The following is a 15,663-nucleotide window of genomic DNA, read 5'->3' on the forward strand; positions in this document are numbered from 1 at the left end:
TAGTTCCATTTCGATCAGGACCGATCTAATTATTTTTTAAAAAAAAATCAAAGATGATAATATGATTTTAAGGATTCATAATTTGGTAGTTCTTATTCGATTTGGACTGATTTAATTTAATTTTAAAACTTTTATTGAAATAATACATGCTATTAATTAGAAATTTTCACATCATAACAACTTATGATAAAAAAAAATTGTTAGGAAAAACAATTTTAAATAACCTCATGATAAATAAGTCCTCTCTTTATCACCTGGTTACGTACGCAGTAACATGATAATAATAATTAAATCAAGATTAAAAATAATAAATCATCAAAATTAAAATTACATTGCAACATAAAATATTTATCATAAATCTAAAATATAATTTATATGTTTAAAAATAATTATTATTTTAAGAAGGTTTAACTAGTTTTCACTAATTCTAAAAAAAATCATATTACTACAACTTGTTCTTTTTAATATAAAAATGACTAGATATAGTAATATGATTTTTTATGGTTAATAATTTGGTCACTAAAGTAGTTTCATTTCCATCAGAACTGATCTAATTTTTTTTTAAATTATAACTTGTTTCTTATAAAAAAAAATTAAAGATAATAATATGATTTTAAGAATTAATAATTTGGTTACTAAAGTAGTTCTTATTCGGTCTGATTTAATTTAATTTTAAAACTTTTATTGAAACAATACATGCTATTAATTAGAAATTTTCACATCATACCAACTTATGATAAAAAAAAATTGTTAGGAAAAACAATCTTAAATAACCTCATGATAAATAAATCCTCTCTTTATCACTTGGTTACGTACGCAGTAACATGATAATAACAATTAAATCAAAATTAAAAATAATAAATTGCCAAAATTAAAATTATATTGCAACATAAAATATTTATCATAAATCTAAAATATAATTTATATTTAAAAATATTTATTTATTATAAATTATAAATTTTAGTTATAAAAATAAACATTTATTTTTGCATCACACAAGCTAAAATAATAGTAATAATGTAAAAAAAAAAAAAAAAGTCAATAGAGTTGGGTCATTTCGTTAATAATAGCAAATAATATACACAGAGGCATCAATTATGTGCAATTTACTTCTGAACACTTTTTTTTTAACATTTTTTTTTTTCTGAAGTGGAGTGAGGCAGGGAGCCCCTATTTTTGACAAATACTTCTGAACACTTGTGTAATTGCAAATTTAATCATTTATCATTTATAACTTTAAATTAAAATAATGAAAGATGGAGGAGATCCCTTTTTTTTGGGTGAATGGATCTTTGATCCTTGTAGAAATTTTTGATTTCTTGATAACTCAAAAGAGTAGGATCGAAAACATTAAGACTTTAGGCCCTCGGACAATATTTTATGATTATGATTTTGTTGGGTGCCCAACGTTGGGACATCCAACAGATTTTCAAGATACATAAAATATTTTATAGGTATTTTTGATTATAGATAACAGGTTTTGTTTTTTTATTTTTGCAGTATTTTTTTTCCTACTAAAATCTCACTTCCTTAGTGTAATTAGTTTTCATTAGTCTCCTATTTCGAGCGTTTGTTTGTTGTCTCTGACTCTGTACATGTGTTATTTATGAAATGAAGTTTGGTGGTGGTTTTTTCATCGTCGGAGAAAAAAAGATGCATAAATTTTTTTAAAAAAACATACGGATTGTCAATCCGTATGGTTTGTACGAATTGCTGATCCGTATGGCCTTACGGATTGTTAATCTGTATGTTTCTTACAAATTGCTGATCCATAGGACTTTTTAAAAAAAATAAAATTGCAAATATATTTTTTTAATTTGTTTTGTAGTGTAATTTTTTTGTAATAGTTTTAACAATTTCATAAATATGGATTTCAAATTTTAAATTTTTTTTTTAAAAAAACTCATAGGAATTATTGACCCGTATGAGTTTAAAAACAATTATACGAATTGATGATCCGTATGAGTTATAAGGATTGTCGGATCAACAATCCGTATGAGTTTTTTTTAATTATTATTATTTTTTTAAAAAAAAGTTAAAAAAAAAACTCAGATTGTCAATCTGTATGAGTCATATTCGTATTTAAAAAATGAGATTTTAACCCTTTCACCTGTGTTGATAGGTGTTCCAACAAAAAAACTAAGTATCCAAAGCAACTACCTTATGATTTTAGATTGTTAGAGTCATATGGATCATCAATCCGTATTTAAAAAAAATGATGAAAGATATTCTAATCCTTTCACCTGTATTAATAGGTGTCCCAATAAAAATACTATGTGTTAAAAGCAACTATCTTATGAATTTAGATTGCTAACTAAGATGCGGTTGAACAGTAATTGCCGAAGAGCAGTGATATTCGTTGCGAAAGGAACACGAAATGTACAAATTAAAAACGCGGACAAATACTTTTAAAATAAATCTTAATTTAAAAATTTAAAAAGGGTTGAACAAGTCTGATATAAATAAATAAATAAAAAGTTCGAACAATTTCTCTGTTTCATCAGGAAATTTGTTTCGTAGTGTTAACATTTTGCTTGCCCAAATTGTGGGTAAATGCAATCAGTGCTAAAGCAATTATGATATAAAAAAAAATTATCCATAAATGTTAATATGTTAATTAAAAAATGTCAATTCAAACTTGCAATTTCTTTTCTCTCCTTCTTTCATCCTTAAATCTCATTTTTTTAATCCTTAAGTCAATTATATATCTTTATGATAAATACAGTTAAAGTCTTGAAAAGATCACTCAAAGCTAAACAATAGTGAGTATTCTTTCTTAATCTTTAGTTTGTTAAGAAATGTGAGGTAAAGAATGATTTATATCAAATCACTAAAAATTTGGGGCAGTAATTCGGTTGCATTTTGGCTACAATTCCTATGACCCAATAGCAGAAATAATAATGAAATTAAAAGTAGGGAGGCTCTTGAGCAATATATTGGTTCCCTTTAACACAACCATAATCCAAAGCCATGGTTGTGGCCTTTCCTTGGTGGTGAAACTCTGCTTTCCGTGCCCCTGATGGAAGGAATATTAGAAAGGGAAAGAAAAACGAAGAATAAAGTAAACTGTGAAGAGGAAAAACAGCTTTTAGCCGTAGATCACAGCAAATTTTTCTCATTTATGATAATAATATGCAGCAAATTATACCTGGCTGAACCTTTTATTCTTATTCCTCCGTTAGCTCCACTATTAAAGTAAAGGAGTTATGAACAAGTTATCTAATTTAACAGCTTGGCCTTACTGTGTTGTTGCCTTTGAATTTTGTGATAATGGCCAAAAACTATGGGTTCCTTGTCTGCATTTTTGTCTTGGTCTTGGACATTGTAGCTGGCATACTTGGAATTCAAGCAGAAATGGCTCAAAACAAGGTACTCACTCTAATAAGACCAAAAATATGTATATACCTCAATCTTGGTCATGAGAACATTAATTAATGAGTCTTCTTTTCATGTTTTGGGATGAGAACAGGTTAAGGACTTGAAAGTGTGGGTACTTGAGTGTAGGGATCCAAGCTATGAAGCTTTCAAGCTAGGACTTGCTGCTTCCATTTGCTTGGTCTTTGCTCATGCAATTGCTCACTTGCTTGGTCGGTGCATTTGCATGCAATCCAAAGAAGAATGCCAAGGAGCCACAGCTAATGGGCGATTAGCAGTGGCTTTTCTCATTTTATCTTGGTAAGTCCTTTTCAACATGTGTTATTTCAGCTGATTGGTGCTTCAAATATACACATGTCATGTCATATGGTACCACAGGTTGCACTCACCTCCGATATTTTAATGTGTCATTATTTTGGTTAGGTTACCCATTCTCATAGATATTCAGATATATTCACCGGTGGTACTCAAAACTCCACTTACCCAGTAAAGAATAAAAGTTAGATATAATTCCTTCTGTACTTTTAGTATTATATTATAAGTAACTCTTAGATAACCATGTACCTAATACATCCAATTAAAAATTTATACATCATAAAATTTAATGATATGAAAAAAATTTATTGGATGTGCGGATGTACCAAGATGTGATGTGCTGTGTTGTTAGGTACCTGTCCATTTAAGAATTATTCTTATTTTCTAATTATGATTAACACCACTTAACCGGTTATCAAGAGGTAAAATTTCAAAATCAAGCAAAGTACCATATTCTAATATTATGGATGAAAAAAATGATTAAAAAAAATCCATAATAACAAATCATGTTCTCGATTGAGATTAATTATTTTATAAAATTGGTGAATACTTGTAACCTATAATATGCTTAAAAACAATTATTTGTATATTACCCGAGGCCTTATCCTCTTCGATTTTCACATTAATCCATGTCAATACTGGTTGATTAATTCTATCAATTTGGCCTCATGTTGAACAAATCATCGCATAAAGAGAATAAAATTTGATGTGTTAAGTCGTTGAATTGGTGTTCATTGCAGGATATTATTAGGGATTGCTTTCTCCTTGCTGATTTTTGGCTCCTTAGCCAACTCAAGATCAAGGGAATCGTGTGGGATATCAAATCGTCGGTTTCTATCCATTGGAGGGATTCTATGCTTCATACACGGGTTGTTCACCATTGGTTATTATGTTTCTGTAACTGCCACAAGAAGGGAAGAAAAGAGGCAAGGAAACTCCATTGTAGGCCACACTTAATCATCATTCACTTTGTTACCATGACTCAAAGATTAATTCTAAGACCAAGGATTTCAACTGCCATTAGATAAGAAATGTACAATTATTTACCTTTCTTTTTCTTTTCCTCTCATTCTCATTCACTTTTCACAAATTACGTAACCTTTGGATATCTAGATGCACATGATTAATATTTATTTAGATAAATATTTTTAATATATATTATATTATAATTGAAATTTATAATAAATAAATATTATTGAATATATAAATTCATTTTGAATTTAAATTGAACCATTCAAATTATAATATAATTACTTTTAACCATCGACACATTATTTATTTATTTACTCAGTATTCTAAACTAGTAAACTCTAAGTCTCTAACATAACTTTAGGGTCTTTGGCATTAGCCATTACTAAATATTTAAAATTTGACTAACTGTTACTTTGATTTTTTATGTTCTAATATTTTTTTTTTGGATGTTTTGTCTTTTATTTTAAAATTGACTAAAATATAAAGAATTAAAAGTGATATTTAACCTTAAAATTTTATGATACCCTTTTGTTTTGCACTCTAACAGTAACTTAGTAATTAGAACCGAGTCAAGCTACTTGTGCCCACACCCAGAAAAGGTGACATGACGTGGTCCACGGAATAGTTATTTTCCGGCAAGAAATGGATACCATATTCGTCCTGCGTCTTGTTGAAAGAAAAGAAAGGAAAGGGGATAAAAAAACAGGTTTTGAAATTTTAATTCTTTAAAAAAAAAAATTTCTAAAATTAAAATTTCCCTCTTTTTTAACTTAAAAATTAATTTTTATATTGCATAGTATAAATGTTTGTTTTTATTTAATTAAAATTTATAATAAATATTTTGAATACATAAATTATATTATAATTAAAATTTATAATATATACATTCCATTTAATATAAAAGTTATGTTTTAAATTTATAATAAATAATTTAAATTGTGATATAAATTTATTTTTATCATTCAAAATTCTTTCTTTTTTGTTATTTTTAAAAGAGCCGTTGAAATTGAAATTTGATAAAGAGTTAATAGTAGATTAAAAAACAATTAAGAAGATCAAATATACAAATAAAAATACAAATTATTTTAATGTAATTGAGCAAGAAAATTATAAAATTATACATCTTAAAATTTGTTGGCAATGTAAATAATTTACCAATTAATGATAAGTTATATATTTTTATTATTTTAATTTTAATAAATTACAAATCAATTAAGTGTTATTTTATTTTAGGTCTAAATATATTTTTAGTCATGGTACATGATAATTGTTATGCACACGTAATTTGAATATTTATATCACATGGTAATTATCTAATTTTCTCTCTCTTTTATTACTTATTTTGTGTTAAAACATTAAAAATGTAGTTTCTTCTGAGTTTTTATCCGATAGATGCTAAAGTTAGTTAATTTATAATATTTTTGGTTGTATTTTGTATAGAGTTACACAATAAGAGGCTTGCAAGAGGGTTGAAGAACTAGAGTAACACGCTCAATGTGCCAACAATCGCTTAGCATGAGGAGCTAACTTGGAAGTCAAGCTTAGCGCATCTTTAACGATTTAGCACGCATTTGACAACTTAGCCCGCATCTGGCAGCTTAGCTTGCATATGGTGGCTTAGCCTGCATCTAGTGGCTTAACGCGCATCTGATGACTTAAAGCGTGGTCACTTATGCCAGTTGAACTTTGCATGTGGCAGATCATGTGAAAGAGTAAGTTATTAGATGAAGGTAATAATCAAAATAACGTTAAATAGTAAAAAATCTTTAATGTTACATCAAAAGTAGTTTTGGCATGTTGAGTCTCAACACGTTCCATAATTATACTTTAACTCATAACTCACCTCCAGAATATTTGTATTCAATCTCTTTAATGTGCTATGCTTAATTATTTATGTTGAATATTATATTCTATATCACTATTCGACCAATATCAAATTTAATTAATTCATTACTTAAAATTGAACATATATCAACTATGAGTACAGTCAAAGTCCTTGTGGACTTGACACTTGGTTTTACTGTTTTAAAATACTACTTTGATGAATTGGTACAATAAATTTTTTTTATAAAGATTACAAGAGAAAAAAAATCTTTAACATGCAAAAAAAAATTGAACATATTTATAAGATTTGTATCCTTTAACCAAATAATTTGATCATTATATATGAAATAAATCGTGTTAAAAAAAAGAAAAAAATACTTATTTTGTGTGCATATTTAATCATTGCTTCTAGCACAACAATTTCGTATTAATATCATATGATAAAAAAAGTTAGGTTAATTTTTTGATTATCTAATTTATTATTTATGTTCAATTTAATCCTCTAAATTTTTTTGATTTAATTGGGTCCCCTAATTTTAAAACCGATTCAATTTGATTTTACCGTCTAAATTAAATTAATGGTACTAAAAAATATATATTTTGTGCCGATTTAACATTATTTAGTAACCTATTCAGTAAAAAAAAATAGGGAACGGATCCAATAAAAAAAACTAGAGGAACAAATTCAATTAAAAAATAAATTTAAAGAAATAAAACTAATTTAACGTAAAAAAAAGGGTTAATTAAGAATTAAAAATAAGAAGATTTCCTTATCCTTATGCACAATCGAATGTGACCGTTGGTTTCAAAATTGTTAATTTGAAAAAACGAGGCAGAACTTCCATAACCAGAGAGGGTTGGGGCCGCCATATCCAAATTCAAAATTCCACGCTCCACGAACCTCACTCTCACTCTCTTGTCAACCCTAACCTACCTAATCAGTCCAATTCCATTCTTCAAATTCCGAAGCCACGCACATCATGGCTTCTCGCAACCACAGCACCAACGTAAGTGCTAATTTTTCATTCATTTTATTGCTATCCAAACGGAGGAGCTTTACCCTCTCAACGACATCGTTTTCTTCTGTTTCAGAAAAAGGTGGGCCCCGAAGAAGCTTCTCTCGACAAGCGTCGCAGGATCCTCGGAGCTGACAAGATGGACCGACAGCAGGGCGGTAGTAGGGTCAGAACGCCGTTTTCGGTCGTCACCAACACCACAGCAACGAGTGACACTGCCGATGCGGCCGAAGGCGCCGTCGTCGTTGATTTCACGAAGGACGAGGTGGAGGCGTTGCTCAATGAGAAGAAGAAGGGGAACACCTATGATAATAAGGTATTTGTGATGTTCTTCATTTAATCAATCAGTCAATAAAAATATCACCTAGGAAGGTGGGTTGGATGCTTAAGGGTGAAAGAAAGAGAAGAGAAGTTGTGGGTTTGATTCCCTGGCTAACAAAACTAACTTTCTAACAAATTAACAGTTGCTGATAAAAAAATATCACCCTTTTTTAGGCATTCTTAGGTGATTGTTTGTTTGTTTTTGGTTTGTCTTTTGCAGAAAAAGATTGAGCAGATGATGGATCTTATTAAGCGCCTTAAGCTCTGTGTTCGGTGGTTTAAGAGAATTGAAGAAGGGTATATGCAAGAAAAGGAAAAGCTTCAATCTGAGCTAGAGGCTGCTGAGAAGAAGTGCACTGATACTGGTGCGTTTTCTCTCTCTTTTGAGATTTTTTAGAATAACTTGGGTGGATATGTTAATATGCTATTGAAAATATAAATATCTTAAAAAAACTGTGTTTAGAAGCTTGCTTGCTATGATTTGTGTTGTATTTATTGTGTTGAGATTTGAGAAGGAGATGCTATTTGTGTATTGTTGTATTATATGCTGCGTGGCTAGCAGGTAGGTGTTTAGGTGAAGTAGTTTACTCATAAGTAGGGATGTTCTTTGACTTCGTTCCTCGGTGTAATAATAGTCTAGTGATTGTAATTATTTGGTGATTGGTGATGTAGAAAGCTTGTTGAGGTTAATGTTTTTGTGTTAAGAGCTTTGTAGAAGAAATTGCTCTATTTGAATGGCCCAATAGTTTTTATTTTAAACTATCTTGTTCGACTCTGTTGTCTCTAGATATCCACATCGTATCTATTGTTTTTGGTGGACAGTTCAAAAAATTCATGTCGAATTCGATAGAACAATTATTTCATTTTATCAACATCTTTTTGTGTTTACTCAGGGACTGAGATGAAGAGTAAGATTGAGGAGTTGGAAGAGACTGTATCTGATTTGAGGAAGACAATTTCTTCTCTAGAAGAGAGAATTGTGAAGGAAGAATCGGATAAATTGGTAAGGTTGCCTGCTAGCTTTGTGATTGAATATCTCAAGAGATTTTACTTTATTGTCTGATGGCCTCATTTCCTTGTGGCTTCACAACTAGGAAGCAATTAATTCTTATGGTAAAGAAAAGGAAGCCAGAACTGAAGCTGAGAAAGTTCGGGATGAGAAATCAGCTGAGCTTGAGAAAGTTCGGGATGAGAAATCAGTTGCTGTGAAGAAGGTAATACTATGTTATATTCTGTATAAGTTAGTTATTGGTAAAATATCAAACTATTGAACTTTACCACCAGGTTATATGAAACTATCTGTTGCCCTCTTGGGTAAATTATGCACTATACTTAAAAGATGCTCATGTTTTCTGTTACTGTTGTTTGATTCCTGCAGATTTCCTCATTATCTTTTCCCTTTGAAAATGCTGTGTTTTGCAGGCCATTTCAAATGAGGACTTGTACAAGCGATCACAAGAGTATAATATGAGCCTGCAGCAGTACAATAGTCGTCTTCAGTCAGATCTTGAAACTGTTAATGAAGCCCATAAACGACTTGAAACAGAGAAAGCAACAATTGTTGAGAGCCTTAGCAATGTAAGAGGCCACAATAAGGCATTGCAGGATCAATTGGTGTCTCTTACAGTAAGTTGTATCAATATATATATTTTTTCTCATGCTATGAAGTGTTTAATGATGTTTTGTCAATGGAGAGTGTTGTTTCGTGAATTTTTCCTGTTAATTTTAAAAAATATTTAAAATCAAGTGGAATATGTGATCATTTTGAAAATTATTTTGCTACAGTGGGTGTGGAATGGAAGTGAATAACTGGATATTGGTAGCTTACCAAGCAGTTTATTGATGCCAATGTGCTGGCATTCTTCTTCAAGCAAGCACTCTAATTTTAGGTTGTTTATAATTCTTAAAATGTCATAACTAACCTTGTTGTGAAGAGACTGTTGTATATTACTATTACTATTATTATTAGCATTAATTCCCTGTTGTTATTGTGAGTATCTTGATAGTCTCTCTTTTGTGTGTTTGTTGCCTCTGTTTTTTACTCTTTTATTTTCTGTTTTCAGGTTTCACAAGACGAGGCTATAAAGCAGAAAGAAATTTTAGCAAATGAGCTCAAATGCCTTCGTGAAGAGTTAAAACAAATTAGAGATGATCGTGATTGCCAATTGGGTCAAGTACATGCTTTAACTGGAGAAATAGCAAAGTACAAAGAATATACAGGGAAAACATGTACACAATTGGATACGTTGATGATTAAAACAAATGCTCTTGAGGTTTGTTGTTTTGTTTTGTTCTGTTTCTACCTTTTATAATTTTGTTCTTTTCTTACATAAATCCACCGATTTATGTAATATGGGGTTTCTTTATAGGAGACTTGTTCATCTCAAAAAGAGCAAATACATATACTGCAGCAGCAGTTGTTTGCTGAAAAGGAAAAGTTTAAGGTAATGCAGTTGGCTTTTATTCTTAACATGGAGCAGTTGCTTACCATTATTATTATTTGTAGAAATAAATGAAAAAATGGTATTCGGTGATTTTTTCTTCCAGTGATTTAGTTTTTTGACAACTAGACCTGACACAAAATTTTATTTTCTTTCTGTTAGAATGCTGACTTATCTTCTTTAGAAACAAGAACAATGTTTGAAGAGCAGAAGAGAATTATCCGTGAACTACAGGATCAATTGGCAGATAAAGAATTTCAAGTTATGGAAGGAGAGATGCTAAGGAAAAAACTGCACAACACTATCCTGGTATTGCTTGCTTTACATACATGCACACACACACATATATATATATATATATTTTGTTTGGTGGTTACAACGTAAATCTCCACTTATACTATGATGTAAGGCATTACAGTTCAATGGTATCCGATTAATTTCTATTTCCAGGAGCTAAAAGGAAATATTCGTGTGTTCTGCCGTGTGCGGCCGCTCCTACCAGAGGACAGTACAGGAACAGACATGGCTGTTTCTTTCCCTACGTCAACAGAAGCGCTTGATCGGGGCATTGATTTGGTACAAAGCGGTATATAGACAAACTTCTTTGTCCCTCTCCGTTGCTATTGTATCTTATGAGTTTCATGTAGTATGCATGCTTTTTCAAGTATCATAATCCCATCCTTTAACGGTTAGCAGGGCAGAAGTACAATTTCACATTTGACAAGGTGTTTAATCATGAGGCTTCTCAGCAGGACGTTTTCATAGAGATATCACAGCTGGTACAAAGTGCACTTGATGGCTTCAAGGTAATTTTTACTTTGCCTCCTTTTGGTTCAGTATGTGTCTGGCAGAACACGACACACAGGAAAATAGGTATCAAAATGGTTAGCAACAAGATAATATTGCCATTTGATAATTCTTGAATTTGAGTTCCTACCGAATTTCTTGGGTGCACTTTTGGTAAAACCAAAATTATGTGATTATTAGTTTTGGAATACTTGTTTTTGATTTAAATGTATGCAGTGCATGTGGGATAAGGTTAATGTTTTTATTGTTGTTGTATGTAGTGTATGATAGTCTGTTTTGCCCTTTATTATAGGAAGTGATCATTAATTAATAATTACTTTGGTTGTTGTTACGAATTCACTGTCCTCTTTTTTAGGTTTTTTTATTGAGTATAGCCTTATCTTTAGAAGTTCAACTATCAATGCTTGAAGTTCATATTCTTTAAGGGGGTGTTTGGTTTGGTTGTTTTCTGTTTTCATTTTCACCGAAAACAGAAAACGGTGATGAAAATGTTCTGAAAACATTTTCAGTGAAAATGAAAACAGGAAACAACTAGAAAATGAAAACAATAAATTTTCGTTTTCAGTATTTTCAGTTGAGTACAGAAACCTCATTTCGGTTAAAATGAAATTGCAGTGACAATGAATGTAGTTTTAAGCAAATCTAAAAATATAAAAAGATAATAAATCAATATATAATAAATTTTCAGTATTTTTATTTCATGAAAACAGAAAATAAGAAGTCAAACCAAACATATTTTCAGAATTCTAATCTTTTGAAAATGAAAACAGTTTTCTGAAAATGAAAACACGAAATGAAAACAGAAAATGAAAATGCAAACCAAACACACCCTAAATTTGTTATTTGTTATGAACTCTAGCCTAGTATTTTGTTCAAATAGGTGGCTTTGTCGACTACTTCTGACTTCATCATGCTTAATATCTTGGATGTTTTTGTGGCTTAAGACAACTCAAAGTTGTGTTTATACTTTATACCATGAAAATAGTTTCAGTCTTGAGATGCAGAACAGAAATGGAATGGATTATACCATTATAAGCTTGGCTTGCTGGGGGGTTTATCTTTTTGTTTCATATGTTTTCTTGCTTTTGTTTTTGTTGATTTGGGTTTAAACCATGTCTTGACACAGAGGGCAATGGTTTGTTATGGCAGGTGTGCATCTTTGCATATGGACAGACAGGTTCAGGAAAAACCTATACTATGATGGGTAAGCCTGATGCGCCAGATCTGAAAGGATTGATACCACGTTCTTTAGAACAGATATTCCAGATTAGCCAGTCTCTAAAAGACCAGGGGTGGAAGTACACAATGCATGTTAGTATACTTCGTCCTGATTTTCAATTTTCATGTGACCACATCTACAAATGGAAACTGAAAAATTTAATTAAATGTTTTCAGGTATCAATATATGAAATATATAATGAGACCATCAGGGATTTGTTATCATTAAATCGGTCAAGTGGGAATGATCATACACGAACGGAAAATAGTGCTCCCACTCCCAGCAAGCAGCACACTATTAAACATGAATCTGACCTCGCCACACTGGAAGTTTGTAGCGTGGATGAGATTTCCTCCCTCCTACAACAGGCTGCACAAAGCAGGTATGTGGTCTTAGGAATTTGGATCCTGCAAATCATTTCTGGATGAACATGTGCAAGAATGCATGTTTTCTTCCACATGAATTTCAGATGACTTATTATTCCTTTTCAACTAATCAGTCTATGATATAACGAATAATATTAGTGTACTCAATTCAGTTAGAAATTTAATACTTAATTTATGATAGATGAGCCCTTGTTATTGGTCTACAGTCTATATATAATTGGATCATATCATATTCATGAACTAAGAAAATAAGAAATTGTGGCACTGATGTTTTTTTAGGTCAGTGGGAAGAACACAGATGAATGAACAGTCATCCAGAAGCCACTTTGTCTTTAAATTGCGTATAAGTGGGAGAAATGAGGTACATGCTTTTGTAATTCATTAGCATATTTTGTTACTGTTCTTTTGTCCTCCGGACATTATTTCCTGATGCACTTTTTTCTATTTTGTAGAGAACTGAAAAACAAGTGCAAGGTGTGTTAAACCTGATTGATCTGGCTGGAAGTGAAAGACTGTCAAGGAGTGGGGCAACTGGGGACCGGTTAAAGGAAACTCAGGTATCTATTTGATTTGCATTACTGTGAATTTGAGCTCTCTGTCAACAATTCTACTTTTCTTTAATAACAGTAATTTTCTTTGCTGTCACATTCAGGCTATCAACAAAAGTCTCTCGTCTTTGAGCGATGTCATATTTGCTTTGGCAAAGAAAGAGGAGCATGTTCCTTTTAGGAATTCAAAGCTGACACACTTTCTCCAGGTTTGTTTACTGTTAAAATTTTCAATATTGTCGAATTGAGCTGGTGGTTCTTGTATTCATATTAAAAAGTAAAAATGTTACACTACTAAAAAATGTAATGGCATGTCTTGATATGGTGGCATTAATATGCTTGATCCGGGGTTTATATCAATTGAATAATCAGAAACAGTCATTGTTGGGCAAGATTTTAAATTTTTAAGTTGAAGTTTTTAAAAAAAATTTGGGTAGTGTATTCTTGAATCATAAAGATTGAGAATATAGAAATAGAATGAGAAGATTCTGTTTTGTTTTTGGGGTAATATTAATAAGCAGCTTCTAAAGTTTTTTTTTAAGAGTAAAGTTAACTTATATAAAACACTTTTTTTATGTTTTTTAATTAAAAAAACTTTTTATTTTTTTAGAGCTTTTGTAGAATTGTGTTTGGCAAATTCTCCTTAAAGAAGTGCATAATAATTTACCTAAATATCGTAACTGTGGCCGTAGTTGGCTACTTGGCTATCATCTCCCGTAGTGTTCAACATTTGACTCCTGCTGCATATTTGTGAGTATCATCATGTTCACACAAAACTCTTTGTATAAGAAAACAACTAAGGTGAATACATTGCCTACTAGGGTTTGATTGTCTCCTCTTTATAGGCACAAAAAGCAACAGAATAAAGCATAAATTCATAATTTAAGATTCTAAGTGTCGAGTAAAGGATGACACTTATAACAATTTAGAGGATGACAAGGTAAAAAAGGTTTCACTCAGGAATCAAGGATAAAACCAATCATTTTAACGTAATCTGCGATGGCAGTGTCCTATCATTTTAATTTCTGGTAATGAATGAAGTGAAGGAAAATGCTGCTGTACATATGCTACTCAACTTAATGGGTTCTTCTATGCTTACACTATTATATTGTTGAACACGGAAGATCTGAGTTTACTATTTGTTTTTACTTGTTCTTCTAATGCTCCTTTAACTTATATTGTATGCATGGCAGCCATATCTTGGTGGGGATTCCAAAACGTTGATGTTTGTCAACATCTCACCTGATCAATCTTCAGCTGGCGAATCACTCTGCTCTCTACGCTTTGCAGCCAGAGTCAATGCCTGTGAAATTGGGATTCCACGGCGTCAGACTCAGACATCAACACGCTCCTCAGAGTCCCGGTTGAGCTATGGTTAAAAGAGAGCTCTTTCTTTGCCTGGCCAATACGCTTCATCCATGACCAACATTAATTATTTTATTTGTCCTGCTTTAGCAGCAGAGTGAAATATATATTATTTTTGCTGCTGTGATAATTGTATGACTGTAAAATTTTAGAGAATCCAGCTTGTGTAAATTGGTTGTAAAGGCTTGTGTAATTTGTACCATTTAGATGTGACATGATTGTATTCACAATTTATTTAGCAGCTTGTTGATTCTAAATGAAATGAAACTCCACCAACCGTTTGGTGGATTCTTTGCTCACAAAGCTCTTCCCATAATGTTAACAAAATGCCTGGTCCTTTTCTTTCAGCACCTGTTGATTCTAAATCAAATAAAACTCTTCACCGTTTAGTGGATTCTTTACTCACAAAGCTCTTTCCAGAATGTTAACAAATTCTAGTCCTTTTCTTCCCTCGCTATTTTGGGCTGAAACTCTGTTTTTGGCATCATTTACAAACGACAGCAGCAAAAAAGAGCCAAGAACAAGACAACAGAGGGACACTACAAAAAAGCCAACAGGACACTGGGGATGGGACCGGGGACTCGATCTAGGCACAAAGAAAATTTACCTCGTATGTATCCATTTAAGGCTATCTTCGGGAATTTCAGTAAAGACAGATCAGAGTGGTTAATGATTTGCCCAAATTTTGACATGTAAAACGGAGCTCAACATCTTACCTGTGATAAGTCTATTTGTGAGGAATTATTTAAGTTGACATGGAAGAATAATTATTTCACCGGTCATCCTTAGTGTAATTTTTCCTCCTAATTATATTTTTTCATCCACAAATTTTAAATTTTAGATTTTGTTTAAGGAAATTGAGTTCAATATCCCTTGAGCCAACAACTTGTAGGTTATTTCATACATATGCAAGGTTATGTGTGTAGATAATTTACGTTGTTCATCCCGTGTTCAACATAAAATAATTGGTAAATAAAAGGAACCTTTGTAATTTGAGTCTAAATTTATGATTCACTAATTTTAGGACCATTTAATTTCAAGGATCGTAAGGACCATTTAATTTCGTGTTCAACA

At 31.4% G+C, this 15,663-nt stretch overlaps 2 protein-coding genes across 2 annotated transcripts; both read left to right on the forward strand.

Annotated features, from left to right (window-relative positions):
* The first annotated feature begins 3,178 nt into the window (after nt 1–3,178).
* LOC114421841 lies at nt 3,179–4,803 on the forward strand. Its single transcript, XM_028387930.1, has 3 exons — nt 3,179–3,369; nt 3,470–3,675; nt 4,431–4,803. The coding sequence occupies exons 1-3, from the start codon at nt 3,271–3,273 to the stop codon at nt 4,645–4,647; spliced, it is 522 nt and encodes a 173-aa protein (XP_028243731.1). The 5' UTR covers nt 3,179–3,270; the 3' UTR covers nt 4,648–4,803.
* A 2,495-nt stretch (nt 4,804–7,298) lies between these two features.
* LOC114421339 (kinesin-like protein KIN-14C) lies at nt 7,299–14,892 on the forward strand. Its single transcript, XM_028387219.1, has 17 exons — nt 7,299–7,493; nt 7,579–7,818; nt 8,044–8,188; nt 8,717–8,826; nt 8,918–9,037; nt 9,246–9,449; nt 9,887–10,096; nt 10,193–10,267; nt 10,427–10,573; nt 10,715–10,850; nt 10,961–11,070; nt 12,221–12,382; nt 12,467–12,672; nt 12,956–13,037; nt 13,129–13,233; nt 13,329–13,433; nt 14,418–14,892. Exons 1-17 carry the CDS (start codon nt 7,467–7,469, stop codon nt 14,601–14,603), a joined length of 2,370 nt encoding a protein of 789 aa, XP_028243020.1. The 5' UTR covers nt 7,299–7,466; the 3' UTR covers nt 14,604–14,892.
* Nucleotides 14,893–15,663: the final 771 nt, after the last annotated feature.

The sequence above is a fragment of the Glycine soja genome, chromosome 8 (genome assembly GCF_004193775.1).
Source record: "Glycine soja cultivar W05 chromosome 8, ASM419377v2, whole genome shotgun sequence".
NCBI classification, from domain to species: Eukaryota; Viridiplantae; Streptophyta; class Magnoliopsida; order Fabales; family Fabaceae; genus Glycine; species Glycine soja.

Coding starts and splice junctions, on each gene's coding strand:
- LOC114421841 (XM_028387930.1), top strand. CDS start 3,271: ATGGCCAAAAACTATGGGTTCCTTGTCTGCATTTTTGTCTTGGTCTTG. Junction 3,370..3,469: donor CAGAAATGGCTCAAAACAAG/GTACTCACTCTA, acceptor GGATGAGAACAG/GTTAAGGACTTGAAAGTGTG. Junction 3,676..4,430: donor GCTTTTCTCATTTTATCTTG/GTAAGTCCTTTT, acceptor TGTTCATTGCAG/GATATTATTAGGGATTGCTT.
- LOC114421339 (XM_028387219.1), top strand. CDS start 7,467: ATGGCTTCTCGCAACCACAGCACCAAC. Junction 10,268..10,426: donor CTGAAAAGGAAAAGTTTAAG/GTAATGCAGTTG, acceptor TCTTTCTGTTAG/AATGCTGACTTATCTTCTTT. Junction 13,434..14,417: donor AGCTGACACACTTTCTCCAG/GTTTGTTTACTG, acceptor TATGCATGGCAG/CCATATCTTGGTGGGGATTC.